This window comes from Cryptomeria japonica, chromosome 1, assembly GCF_030272615.1.
Source record: "Cryptomeria japonica chromosome 1, Sugi_1.0, whole genome shotgun sequence".
NCBI classification, from domain to species: domain Eukaryota; kingdom Viridiplantae; phylum Streptophyta; class Pinopsida; order Cupressales; family Cupressaceae; genus Cryptomeria; species Cryptomeria japonica.
Window position 1 is genome coordinate 337,710,833 of NC_081405.1, and position 14,909 is coordinate 337,725,741.

Below are 14,909 nucleotides of genomic sequence, written 5' to 3' on the forward strand. Positions count from 1 at the left end.
TAGAACACGCCCTTTTCGTCAATGCCCCAGCAAAACAAAAGCTAATCAGCTAACGATCAAAATGGATCGAAGATCCCGTTGCTTACGTGGCATATTCTTAGGTCAAAAAGAGCCATCTCGATTTCCAACGGTTAAATATTCATAATTATGGAGAGGAATACGCGTATGCGGCCCACGTGAGGACTCGATTCAAACAAAACGGACACTTCCCAACGACGACACCGCCAAATTATATGAATTCAATATATATTCCTTTCAAGCCGGCACCAATTTTTTTACTTTTTATTCATACTGCATAGCTGGTTTTCCAAGAAATCGATGCACCAGAACTTTTTCTCTATGCGCACTTTCCTTGCTTAGCTCAATAACTTTACAACTTACCCTGTTCCAACAGATAAAAAGTCCTGCCTTCTGTATTCCAACTCAGTCGCTGGTTTTGGGGAGTAACTAATTGACTTACTCTGCAAGAAATTCTGTTTTTTTTTTGTTTCCTTTGCTTATCAACAATGACAGGAAACTAGGAGTTGTTGCTCTGGTTGACTTATTTTGAGGTTTTAGTTCAATAAAAACAGACATTCTGTAGAATAAAGTTGTGTGTTTTGCTTGTTTCATTCCTCCTTTCATGGTACCCTTTTTAAGGTTTCTACAATGGAGGACTGTAAATAGTCAGTATGCTGTAAAATCAACTTCAGTGGAATAAAATTGAAGAACAGCCCAAAAGATTTAAGATTTGTTTAGAGAAACTTGTTGAATAAAAGTATAGGAGAAATGTTAGCAGTAAAGCTTGGAATTTGCTACAGTTAGTTAATTCCATTCAATTGCAATGTGCCCTGTTTTATGCCAGTGATATATTCCAGTCTGCAGAAATCCAGACCCTAGTTGTCATGAGATTGAATTGTTCAGCTGAAAAATGAAATGATTCAGTCTATTCAATCTAGCCCTGAACAGACATTAGGACCTATGTGCTCTGCAGCTACTGGATTAGATAGATCGCCCTGCCTAAGTTAAGGAAGCTGTTCTTGAAAGAAGCTATGATACATGAGATGAATATTTTGAAGCTTGTGGAAAAATACATTGGGTTGTTAGAGGATGTTTGGAAGAATGGGGAATTGCTTTATGCTCAGGCATTCCAAAACTGTTAAGGAGAAGGGCCTTTTAAAGAAGAGGAAAAAGCCCCACACAAGTGAATTTGTTTATGCAGAAATAGATTCTGAGGTGTCCAAGCAAAGACCTAGACTGGAAGTGCAGAAGGATCCAGATATGGAGGAAGTGAGGTTGAAGATTGATGGGTTGAATGGGTCTGATCTGGCAGCGTTTCATGGCCTCACAAGGAAGGATATCCTCTGCCTTTTGGAAAGGAGTCTTAGTGAGAAGGAGAAGATTTGCAGTCGCGGCATAAGAAGAACTGAAACAAAGGTTTGTAGGCTCTCCAAGAATGCTGCTGCCAATGTCTCAGATCTCTGTGTGCATGTTGTCACCTGGAATATGAATGGGAAGGTATGGTGATTATACTTATTCAAAATGCAATAAGAGATTATAACATCTGATATGTAACCTCCCAAAGTGAAAAAATTACTTGTTTTTGTTGTTCTTAGCTCTGACAATGAGACTTTCAGTTTTACTCTCCTTATGTTTGATTTACCACCACATGTTTATGTTAATCGAGTCTGTTAAACCAGTCTAATTTTTAGGTGCTAAGGAATTACTTTCTTAGGCTCTTTTTAGGTGCTTAAGAATTGCAGTTTCAGGCTCTTTTCTAATACTGATGACTTTGCTCTGCCTGTATACTATGGGTAGATAAAGCTTAAACAATAGAGACTATATTTTAAGGCTTAGGCGGCATCCCCCTTTAAACCCAAGTGTATTCAATTGAAAAACTCTCTCTTTACACCATAACTGGACCGCCTGTTTTGCTTATCCTATCCACTGAATAACTGAATCTTAACTTGGTAAATTACATATGATTTTGAACCTAGGCCATTTTTGCCCTGATTTTGTTCATCATACTGCTAAACCAAAGATTCAAACAGTGAAGGCTATATGACCATAGGACAATTTTAAAGAAGAAAGCTGCTGTATCATTTATTTGATACCCATGTAATAATTCTATTGTTGTTCTTGTCCATAAATTTACTTCTATCCAATTGACATATCCTGGTAATTAATGAATGATATGGATATACATTTTCTATTTTGTAGGTTGCTTGCCATGAACTTCATAAACTTGTTGGAGGGAGAGGAGAAAGCTTCGACTTGTATGTTATAGGATTGCAAGAAGTTCCCAACTGCAATGCTAGTTCTCTGATTCTCAATGCATTGGGAGGAAACTACAGGTTAGTTTCCCAATTTCTGAAACATTATAGACTCCACTGTGATTAAGCTAATGGCATGTCTGTAATCTACAATGCACTCTGCAAAGCTTTCCTACTAAGTAAGTTACATTATTAAGAATGTGTTAGAATTGATGTTATGGGCTGTGCAAAGAAAATAGAGTTTTCCACAACCAATACATGCCATAAAAATAGTTTCATTGTCATCAAATCATCGCCTCATGAATTTTTTTGGTTTAACTGGATGCAGCTTGGTTGCTGCTTCTATCATGGTCTCTCTGCAGCTATTCCTATTTGCAAGGAATGTTATACAGCCTGTTATAAAAGGTGAATCTCTTGATTTTCCTAGTCCATGTAGTAAAACGAAAATTGATTAGATTTCTATGTGGACCAGTGCTAAATTGCTTTTTGTGGTGAGAGAATGTGCAGATGTTAGAATTGACAAGGTTGCATTAGGGGGCTTGGGAGGCGTTGTAAGACGACATAAGGGGGCGGTGGGCATAGCTTTCAAATACAGAGACACTTCCTTCCTTTTGATTTCATGCCATCTATCTCGTAAGTAAATACATTCCGCCCTCTGTCTGGGTATTCTAATAAGGAAAGCTTAAATAATTGTCACATTTTCTTTTTGTTATTTGGGACATCCAACGTTTACTGATGGATTTGGTAGGATGGATACTTGTTAGTCTTTCAGGAGATATAATCTATGCACCTTATATCAATAAACTTTTTTTTGTATTGATGTTTTCTCAATAAATTCTTAAGTCTTATAACTAAATTGAAGGAAGTGATAGTTCCTATACCAACAAATTTCAAAATGATCAAATCTACTAACATAGTTACAACTGTTTATTTTTGAGATTTTTATACTTTTATCACTTTAAAATCGTTGGAATAATTGTCACATTTCATGTAATTGATCTTATTGAATTAATGGCTACTTTAGATATAGAGTGAGATATCTGATACCAGAGTCTCAACCCAAGATCAATTCCTCAAGATATGTCAAACGGAGATGTTGGATTAATAGCCACACCTCTGAAAATTGATCTTATAAACATAACCATCACCCTAAATATAATTGAAATGAAAATTAGAACGTTCAATAACACCTATGAATTTTGATTTAACAACAAATCTAAAAAGATCAGCCTCACTGTATCACGAGTAAGAAATGTCATATACCGGTCCTCCAACCTGTTAGAGATACCTGTAAAAGCTTCAAGCTAGAAGGTTCCACAAAATTACTCCACCCATAAATGCAGTTGCCTTGTGCGTAGGTAAAATGGTCCATTCTCCCCCGACAAAACGTACACATTGTCAACCATGATGACGAATATGTCACTGTATCTAAATAAAAAATCAACAATTGAATCTGGGTCTCACATTTGGTCGGCAGGAAAATTTAAAGTGACTGCTATCCTATCCTATAAGATTGACCATAATTGTGCATACAGTTGGACCACTCAAATAAGGTGCTGGAAACACCAAAAAAAAGTGTTAACGGTCGTCAATTTTAACATAATTCCAAATAATCTTGAAAATTCCATACGTTGGATTCCATGATTTCATCTTATAGGTTAATATTGCAGTCCAGCTCACTCTCAAGTTGAAAAGTCAGTGGGGAGAGAAGAAAAGTCCTCCATGGCAGAATTGTCAAGTTTAGCCACCGTCCATTTACTTTTCAGAATTTCACAGATGAATCTAAGGGGCAATCGTTCATGTTTCAGTAATCATGTATCTTAGATCAATAGTCTCATTGTATATTGAAAAAAATTATTAAGCAGAGGAATTATGTAATTTTATTGATACTTATAGTGAAGAATTAAGAGGTCATTTGTGTATAAATTTGACGGAAGATTAATTTGACGGAACAATCTTCCAATGTTCATTAGAACTATTCAAAAGTTGAAACAATAACTGTAAACTCTTAAATTACATATAAAGAAAACAAAATAAAAATCTTCAAAATGTGATATAACATTTAGAATCTTTAAGATAAGTGACAATAGCTATAACAACTATGACATCCTTCCCTAACAGTCTGAAATTCAAATAGAATACCAATAAAAAAATTCTGAATATCTTGAATTTTAGAAAAAAAAAATTGAACTTGATAAGTTTGCTTTTGGTCTACAGATGCATCCGGCTTTTTAATATAACTCTCTCATATCATTTGGTGCAGCTCACGAGAACAATGTCCTGGAGCGAAATGTTCAGTACCAGCGAATTTGCCAAACCATATTTAGCAAAGCAAAGAGAAGTCCAAGCCGAATCAACAGTCTTTCTCCTGCCTGGAAAACTCCAGAGCACGAAACTGCTTTATCTCCTGCTGTTGGGCAGTCCGATGTAGTGGTGTGGCTGGGTGATCTTAACTACAGAATCGAAGGAAGCAGAAAATCAGTCAGTTTTCTCATTAATCAGAACCTCCAAAAGGTAATTTATATCAGAATAAGACTCTTTATGCAAATGTTTTTTCATCAACGAGTTAATAGACTTCAGAGTGACATAGATATTCAAATGTATATACAGCTGCTGAGAGCAAAAGACCAACTTTCTAGAGAGGCAGAAAGAGGGGAGATATTCCATGGCTTCTGCGAAGGTCCACTATCTTTCAGACCCACCTACAAATATGATATCGGGACTGACAATTATGATACCAGTGCTAAGGTATTATATCAATGAATAAATGTTCCATTGTTAATAAAATAGTGTTACACATATTCACGATAATCAAAATAAAACATCATTATATATGAAAGGAATAGTGAATGTGCTAATTCCTTCTCTTAAGGGCCTGCCACCCACCCCTCTGCAACAAGAAGGTGGATCCCAGGCATCTGATTTACTTCATAAATTTTGATCATCTAAAATAAACATATCAATTTTCAATTTATACATCAATTCATTCTAGTCAAATTCTATTAATAATTTAAAGTCTATGTAAAACTGATATTATATGTGTTGTGACCGCATTTTGTATGTGGTTTTCGGCGGGGTGCATAAATTGATCCGTTAGATACTATAGGTTTATTTTATGAGCTGTGATTGGAGGTTTTCTTCCCAGGAGTCTTTCCTCCCGTATGCTCACTAAATCCGTGTAAAAAATAAAAAATATTAATAAAAAAATTTAGTGAAATTATCCACTTTTATTGAAAAAAAATAAAATTTAAAGTCTATTAGAAAAAATGTTTGTTTAAAGTACAGATTTTATTTTTTCATTGAGACCTTGAAATTTTCTTTTTTCCAGGAAAGAGTTCCATCATGGACTGATAGAATATTGTACAAAGTGAATCGTGCAACAAATGTGAAAGCCGACGTGCAGGACTATGACTCTATCGACCATATAAAGGCGTCGGATCATAGACCTGTTAAAGCTCTTCTAACCATTCATCTAGACGCCTTCACATAACACAAAATCTGTTAAATATTAACTGTTGTCTATAGTTGAGGTATAAAAAACTATTCATTATAAGTTTTCCCCCATTGGGGACCATTTATTTTTTGATTCTTTTGAATGTGGAGGAATAATAGAGGCTTAAAGCAAGAGCATATTCTATTATTATTTCTATTTCTAATTGCTCTTATTGCTCGATTTTTGTTGATAATATATTGTAGACGTCTTCTTCAAGATTCTATGACCCCTGTTTAAATATCTTTGATATAAGAAATTATACTTGGTTTTGGACTGTCCTCATTTCTCCAATAATTTGGCTTTATTCATATTGGAAGTGGTGTTCACTTGTAGGTGGATATCACCTTACTTTTTCAAAATAATAGAAATATTAGTGATAATTAGTAAAATCATATATTGTTAATTTCATATTATGAGCTAGCATGATATATATGGTTAGTGTCGTGTTATTTTCTAGAAATATTATATTTTTCAATTTTGTTTTGAAAATGTTTGACATCAATTGAAATAGTTTTTTTTGGAGTTTTTTGAAAGGGATATTATATTTTTCTAATTAGATAAAGTAAGAGAGGGCTCGAACCCTTACATAACAACCAACAAGGTGGACAAGAGGGAGGAATTCACAAGTAGTGAGACCACCAAAACAAAAAAGAGAAGATCAGTTTTTTAGAGAGAGGCTTTTGACCAGAGCAACAAACTAGTAGGAATAAAGATCTCGATCTCTTTAAAAGCTTCACATTTTTAGAACTAAGGGATTTAAGAAAGCAACCCAAACCATCTTCCACACAAAAACCCTTGCACTAGAAACAAAGTAGCTAAGGGAATAGTCTTCTAATAGCATATTTTGAAAGGCTTCCTGCAACCTTTTACCTATAGGACCACCTTGAATAAAGACTTTTTTAGACAAGGAAGCAGACCAAAAATATCTAAAAAACAACTAGTTTTGGAAGGCACCCAAAAACCTTGCAACAATAGAATCGCCTAGCCATTCCAAAAAATCACTAAACAAGATAGCCAAAGAATGGAATAGAACAAAAATGTTGAAAGGGTTTTGAAAGGCATTCCTAAGCCTTTTATTGGTAGAAATCCTTGCAAACAAAGCATCTTGGACAACCTCAATAGGTTCATTGTTAACAGTAACACTTACCTCAACAAGATACCCAAAGGAGAGCCCCAATCCCTTTAGAACAAAAGCCTTAAAGAAACACAAAGTTAGAATAAAATCAACCCCTAGTCAAATTGGAAAGTAACAGGAGCATCAACCAACCCTCTTGAATGCTCACTTCATAAGTAAGCAAACCTCTGCAACCATCACAAAGAGATGAAGGGCTACAAAAAAAGAAGAGTCCACCTTTAAAGGACTTGCATAACCGAAGTCATTGAGATATGCTTCATCCGAACCCACCTCCATAGGGTCCTTACCATAAAAAGTAGAGGCAAATAAACATATGCAAACACCCAACAAAGGGTTTTGACACCAAGCCCCATAAGGGAAAACCCAACCAAAATATGTAGGAAGACAACATTGAATCCAGAACCAGAGTCACCATGCACATGGGGGAACAAACACCTCCACAAAGGATCAATAGAAGCCTTTCAGAAGAAAAGCACTTAAGGAATTTCTGTTTGATATACAATTTTGACATTCTTTTTGTTGTTGAACTCAATTGTTTTATTTTTCATCAAAGGCACCCTTTGTCCTTGATGTCAAAGGGGGAGAAAGATAAATAAAGAAATGGAGAAATATGAGTGATATAAGTAAGGGGGGGTTAAATGCAAATATACATACAAACATGTTTTTGAGATTGTTCTTTTTGAGACATTTTTCCTTCAATGAAATGGGGGAGAATTTTAGATTTGTGTGAATGTTGTCATTGATGTCAAACCCAGTGGTCTGGTTAGGACCGAATGTAGCATATTGAGCAAAGCAATGATATTGAACAAGCATTGAGAAGTAAGGCATGTATGATCTACTAGGGTTATTTCTAGAAGATCCTCTTCTTTGGAATCTTGTGTTTTTCTTATCATGGTAAATGTATCGAACTCTGGTATCAGTTGTGTTTGTTGTATTATCAAATGTTTTATCTAGAATATGTGGCATCTATATCTTGAAGATAGGAGTTGTTATGCTTGGAATATGTACTCGTGGGTTTGTATCTATAGGTCTGATAGACCCAAGTTGTTTTGTTTCAGTGATAAAGGCAATGTGTTTTAGTAATTGAAGTGTGTGAAGGAAGCATGTAGAAGATAAGTGAAGGATGACTTAGTTTGGTCGAGACATGTTTATGTAGTGTGTTGATCTATTGTGTAATTCATTTGTGCTTGGCCAACATATTATCTCGGTGTATGTGCTTACCAGATTATATATATAGAATACATATTTGTGTAGATGAATGAGTTGTGGATAGGAGAGTAGTAGTAGTATGTGAGTTGTGAAGGTGTATGTGGAAAAGTGCAACTGCAGACAGTGTTGCAATAATCCCTTACTAGATCTGCTGCAAGCAGTTGGATTGACAGAGTGCAGATAGTGTTGAAGTAATCCCTTATCGGATTTGTTGCAGGCAGTTGTGGATAGGTTGGAGAGATCCCTTATCATATTTGTTGTGAGTTGCTATGAGTTGTTAATTGAGTTTATCTTGGAACCGACCTCGTGCATTTAGAGATGCAATTTTCCTCAATTCACTTATTTCTATTGCAGTGAGTATTCTGGTAGTGATTTGCATTGTAATCTAGCATTGAGCCATCCAACACTGAGCCACTCCTTTTGTAAACACCATATAACTAGTTATATTATCTTAAGAGTTAACCCTCTACGTGGTTTTTCCCATTTGGGTTTTCCATGATTAAAAAATCTAGTGTTCATTTTGTGGTTATGTTATATATTTATTCTGCATTTGATGATTCATGTTGATGAGATTAATTGCTAAGGTTAATATATCAGTAAACATTTTATAATTGTGGGAATACTAGTTCACCCCCCTCTCAGTATTCTAGACCATTCAACCATTCAACACACATGATGTTATATCTTTTGTTTGATGGTGCATTGTGATTGGAATGTGTGTTTCAATGTCACTGCTCTAGTTTCATCGACAAGAATTGCTCTTCAGCCTACTTTGAATGCTTGGGTGTCTCTCCTTGAAGAATGCATTGCATTTTTTTTCGATCCTACCTTGGCATGTGAGGTTTCCCATCGGGGCCATTCATCTAGAAGATATGTTTTGGTCCAACTAATGATGTGTTGCTTGTTGTATCTACATGTTACTTATTGCCAACCTTGTAATATGTGTGACAAGGTGTGAATTATTCTAAACTACTTAGAAAGAAGTTATATGATATTTTTAGGTCCTCTCTATCTCCTAGATTGGACTGCTTTCACCACAATTATTTTTTGGTGGCCATCTTGATAGGACCTATGCTTGTCCTTTGTTTCGACCAACCTAATTAATGTTTGTAATGAAGAAGATGGTATATATATAAGACCAATTGATTTTAATGGTGTGGATGAGTGTGTGGATCAATATGTTTGCTGGACTTACAAGATTATATTATTTGCAAAAGTTGGTGATGTGAAGTTGTGACAGAGAAAATGTGTGGTGATTGTTCTAAAGTTGGTTGCTTGAGATAAAGATTCAAGGATAACTTCATACTTGGAGATTTCCAAAGGTAGTGTTGTAGAAGGCCCATGTAGTACCCCTGCCCTAATCAATTTCTGATCTCGGTTTAATCTTGGTTAGTTTATCTTAATATAATGTTATAGTCAGATGTTTGATTTAATGCATAGCTGTCGTTGTGGTTTTCGCACCAGTTGTATGCAAGTTGTTTAGTGTGCCTATTTCGTGGTATTAAAATCGAGCTAACACTTTCATTAAGTTACATATATATGCATGTATGACTCTTGGTTGTAGGAGATTTCAGGTACAACGCCGCATGAGTGCGAGGTTCGTCTTCACCTGGATTTGCAGGTTTGAGTGTACCTCTTTTATCCTTAGAGTTGGATTAGGTGGTCGTAGGACCCTAGTTGACCATAGTCGTGCTCAAGTGAGCATCGTCAGTCGTTGTCGATATTCCCTTTTTGTTTGGGTTTGCGAGTCGTCTGTCTGGTTGACTTTCTTGGTTTGCGTGCTTGGTGTGTATGGTTAAATTGGCTAATTAGTCCTTAGTATTTAATTTGATTAAATATGTGTTTGTGCATTAAAGATTATGGACTAAATTAATCGGGATTTCGTTATGCGATTATCGTTGATATTGGATTACTCGTCTTAAATTGGGAGTAAGTTCAATTAAATGGTTGATTTTGAATATTAAATGCATTTTGTATATGCTGTTGAAAAAGAAAGATTTAAATTTAATTGCAATAGAATTAATTTAATCTTTTGGCATTTTTGAAATAGAAAGGTTAGATTTCAGTTGAGTGAGAAAATCAATTTTAAATGGGAAAAACAATTTAATTTGTTGATATAGTTGGAAAAGAATTATTTTTGAGAATTATTTTTTTAATAAAAATTTTAATTCCAAAAAAATGAAAATTTGGTCAACTCTTCCTTATAACCTAGACTTTTGGAAAATTTTGGAGGATGGATATTTTTGGAAAAATGTTTTGTTGGAAAAATATTTTTAGAGGAGTTTTGGGGGTTTTGGGAGGAAGAAGTTCTTCTAGATCTTGCAGGTTGGGCTCTCCTTCAAGCTCTTCCAGGAATGCGTATGGAGGTAGGAATTACCTTATTTGTCCTCCTTGTTGCCTTGGAAATGCTCTGTTGGTTGATTGAAAAATGTTTGTGTTAAAAATCCAATCTTTTAAAATTGATTTTAGATTTAATTTTGGATTTGTGGGTTTAGAACTATGCTTATGACTAGTGTTCTTGCAAACATAGTTGAATCATTGTGTTAAAATGGTTCTTTTTAGCCCATTATGAATCTTTGTTGGAATATGGTTTGGGGTTGTGAAACCTTATCATTCTGGAAAATTATATTGTAAGTCTCTTTATGAGACTGTGTTTTTTTTTTTATTATGGGGTTTTGCTGTTTAGAGAGGAAGTTATTAAAACCCAAATTTTTAATTATAGAAAAATTGATTTCTTTTATGTTAAATTGAAATATGAAATTTTGAACCATTTCATTTGGTTATTTTGAATTTAAAATCGAAATTGTTAAGAAAAAAAAAAATATATTGGATTGGGGTTTGGAGGGCGGGGAGCGGAGCTCCACTTGCCTCCTCCTCCCCCCTCTCACGGAGGCCACAACCATGGAGCCACAGGGAGTGGTGTCCCCCGCGGTGGCCGCAGGGCGCTGCGTTCCCTACGTGGGAGCCACAGGTCCTGCGCCCATCGCGGCGGCGCCACTGCGGCTAGGGCACGGGCTCGATTCCCCATATTGCCCTTTGCAATTTAGTTTTTAAAAAAATGTTTTTTTTATGTATTTTTTCTTATTCAAAAAATATATATATATATAATATTTTAATATCATTTAATGTTTAATATTTTAATTAAGTTTTTTGATTATTAATAAATATTGGCATTTAATTAAAAAAATTCAAGTATGATTTGTTATTAATTTATTGTATAATGTTTTAAAAAATACAATAGTTAATATTCAAAACTCATCTTATTTTAATGCATATTTTGGTAATTAAATATTTAATTTGTCACTTTTGTATTAATTATTAATTTGTTATATTTAATTAATCATGGATTATTAAATATATTCATTAATTAATAGTTAATTTTAGTAATTTTCTTTATATGCTCAACGAAACAATTTGTTAATCTGGGAATGGATTTTCTTTATTTGGCTTCCCTAAATATGTATATTTCCTTGATTTGTATAGTGTAAATTGGTTCTGGAAAAGACAAATGTGTAGGATTTATTTTGAACCAGTACGCCAATGATGATGTTAATTGAAGATTAAATATCTTAATTAATTGGTTAATGGTTGTTTAAATTATATTCTTGTGAAATTGATTAAAGAACTCGTTATGGATTTTTGTATGTTCGATGCAATGAACCTTAGAGAGTTAGAAAACCAAGGACAACCTGTATCAAAATGAGGTAGATAACTGCAATCTATTATAGATCATGTAGAAAACTTGATCGACTTTTAATGTTTAGATCAATTCGGAAAAGATTGTATCTGCTGAATATTACCTATGCGAGTTTAATTTTTGTATTCGCTTTTGCTTATGTAATGGCAAGTCATGCTTGTTTGATAGGTCCCTGTCGTATGGATTTACTTGGGGTAACTGTTTCAGTCCTCGGTTCCGAGTTGACTGTTGTTTTGTGGTAGTGTCGTATTTGGTCATATCCTTTGTGTGGGTGTCGAATGATGATTCGTGGTTGACCGTAGTTGGTCAGGTCTCTAGTTAGAGTACCATCGATCAGTGCACCTCGTATGAAGTCATGTTTGACCAAATGGTGGATTTCTCCATTTTGAACTTCGTTCGTCTGACCATGTCTATTCCTTGGTTTTTGAGTTCGTCTGAGTATAGTCTAGTGTCGTATGGGAAAGTGGCTTTCGATTGGGGGCCGCACCCAAAGTGGCTGCTGGGTAACCCATCGAAAGTGAGTCTAATAAGTGATAACCTAACAGTAGATTGGGATGTAATCTCTAAGTAAGATAAATGTGCCTCACACATGGGACGAGTGCTAACATAGACCCGACATGCTGTGAGAAGGCCTGAAATGGCAATCCATCATCCTTGTCTTCACGAGAGGATGTGTGGGTCCACATGAGGCTTGGATGGGCCAAAGGCTCGGATTAGGTTGCCAAGGTAACCCAGTGTATGGGGCCAGGGCCTATGAAGACCTGCCATGGTAACCATACTAGGTTGTGTGATGACACTTGTCCCTACGTTCACTAGTGTGTTGTCGTTTTGTCCTGTTAGGAGCACGTTTGTGGGTCACCCTATTGTCTTTACCCTTGTGAATACCTGGTTTCATGTTAGACCTTGGGTGGTGATGACTCAGTTTTGTGGATGCTCTCCTGGACCTTTGTATTAGCTTTGATTATGTTCAACTGGATCCTTTTCTTTTCAGGGATCGTTTATGTATTAATTGACCGATGCGGTCGCTTGTATATTGTTTATGTTTTGCCTTGATGACCGGATTGTAATGGTGTAACCTCTTGTATTCTTAACTTTATTAATTATCAGAGGGGTCTTGCAGTTGAGCAGACCCGGAGATGTAGCCCTTTAGGGGTGAACTCCGAGATCATTATGGTGTTATGTGATGTTATTCTCTTATGTTTCCCTTATTCAACTTTATCATGTATGAATAGCTTATGTTAGAATGTATAAGTGGATAAGATGGAATTAACTTTAAATGCTTATATGCAGTCCTTTCTTGAATACCATTTTGATCGAATGCATAAGTGGTTTAGATGAGATTTATCGTAGATGCATGTATGCAATCGTCTTTTAAAATGCAATAAATTGGAATATGAAAGAAAGTAACTTAGAATAGTGGAATATATTCAGTTGTTGTTAAGGAAATTTTAGTATGCTTGTAAAGATCTCATATGTTGATGATGAAATTCTAGTGTGTTAGAATATTAGATGCATGGCTTATATTTTAATGAAAAGCTTGAATGAAGATTATGAATAGATCTTAATGGATGAATCTTTGCTTGTGATTTATATTTCCATCTTCTAAAAGAAATTATCCTGATTAAGAATTATCTCGTTATTAAGATAATCAGCTTATTGGATTAATTGTGTGAGTTGAGTGAATTGTGAAATTTAAGTAATCTCGTTGGGAAACTCTTTAGGTGTTAGTTGATGTCTTCCGCTATGTAATCTGAATCTTTGATATCTTGTTATATCTTAATGTGGTGTAACTTTTTTTTAAAAAAAATTATTGCACTCTATTCTTGTGTTTTGGCTTATCCCTTCGGGGTTTCCTGGCGGGACATTACATTTCATTCTTGATCCATATATTCATGTACCTTGCTTGGGGATAGTGAGTCTTCTTCGCATGTTTTTTATTTTCCTTGAGGCAATGCATCTCTACCTACAAGTCCTTTGTACTTACCTTGGGATAGTGTATCTCAACCTACAAGTCCTTCAGGGAATAGTGTGCTTCCTTGGTAGTGAGTGTAAAACAATATTGTAATCATTTCATATATTGTGAGTAGAATCTCACTGTAGTTTTTCCTTGCTTATGCATGGTGATTCATTATTTTATCTTTCATTGGTGTTGATAAGAATAAGGCTAAATTGATTGTGGATTGTGAAATAAAGTTTAAGTATTTGGTCCAGACAGATTCACCTATGTCCCCTCCCCCCCCCCCCCAAAGTCCCAAAGCAAGTTCAGCACCACTCTTATTAATTTTGGATCAAGTTTTATTAAAATGATCAAAATTTTGTACTTCTTTTTTGGTATAAAACTTGTTGCCTAGTTTGGATAGTAATTCATTTGCTACAGTGAGCTATCATCTATCAGGGCCATTTGAATAAAAATTGGTTCACATAAGATTGTTCTCAATGATTGAATTTAATAGGCAACACATTACTACAAACTTGGCAAGAGTTGATTGCATTGATCATTTATTGATTGTTTATAAATCTTACTTAATTATTCTAGTTTGATTGTTTTAATTATGTAGGATGTGTTGATTGCCTATTTTGTCTAAATTGTATGCAAAAGTAAATGTTTTTGTTATTTTGTTTGTTTTAGATGCTTTGGATTTTTTTAAATGTAATAAAATGAATTTGAATAAATTTATTTTTGGTCTTTTGTATTACTAATGAACCAAACTAAATAATTAAATCAATTGAAATAAGAATCAAATAGTTAACTAAGTTCAAAAGATTACTCTTTAACTTAATAAATCAACAAATTAATCAAAATTGATCAATGAATGTAACTTTTAATTAATTTAAATAAAAAAAGCTTATTTTTGTGTTTTTCATATTTTTAAAGAAAATGCAATCAATTACATATGAGTTGCAAACTAACTTGGATATAAAGTTCCTTTGGAAAATTAAATCCAAATAACAATTAAAAAAACCTTTATTTTCCCTTTCAAATAAAAAATCCAAAATAGTAACATTTTTTTTAATAAGGAAACAATATTGAGACCCTTCTTTTCCTTTTTTAGACATAATTGAAATACAATAGTAAAGATATTGATTTTTACAAAGAGAGAGGGTGGGAGATAGATTTATTTA

General features: G+C 34.5%; 1 protein-coding gene across 2 annotated transcripts; it reads left to right on the forward strand.

Annotated features, from left to right (window-relative positions):
- Positions 1-284: 284 nt before the first annotated feature.
- On the forward strand, positions 285-6,015 carry LOC131043629 (type IV inositol polyphosphate 5-phosphatase 11). 2 transcript variants are annotated; one of them, XM_057976865.2, is made up of 7 exons: positions 285-1,416; positions 2,200-2,333; positions 2,581-2,657; positions 2,760-2,885; positions 4,516-4,766; positions 4,863-5,000; positions 5,581-6,015. In XM_057976865.2, the coding sequence occupies exons 1-7, from the start codon at positions 1,090-1,092 to the stop codon at positions 5,740-5,742; spliced, it is 1,215 nt and encodes a 404-aa protein (XP_057832848.1). In that variant the 5' UTR covers positions 285-1,089; the 3' UTR covers positions 5,743-6,015. The 2 variants fall into 2 exon arrangements, with proteins under 2 accessions (XP_057832848.1, XP_057832847.1); XM_057976864.2 differs by having other exon boundaries at positions 286-1,497.
- Positions 6,016-14,909: the final 8,894 nt, after the last annotated feature.

Coding starts and splice junctions, on each gene's coding strand:
- LOC131043629 (XM_057976864.2), top strand. CDS start 1,090: ATGTTTGGAAGAATGGGGAATTGCTTTATGCTCAGGCATTCCAAAACT. Junction 2,334..2,580: donor GCATTGGGAGGAAACTACAG/GTTAGTTTCCCA, acceptor AACTGGATGCAG/CTTGGTTGCTGCTTCTATCA. Junction 5,001..5,580: donor ATTATGATACCAGTGCTAAG/GTATTATATCAA, acceptor TCTTTTTTCCAG/GAAAGAGTTCCATCATGGAC.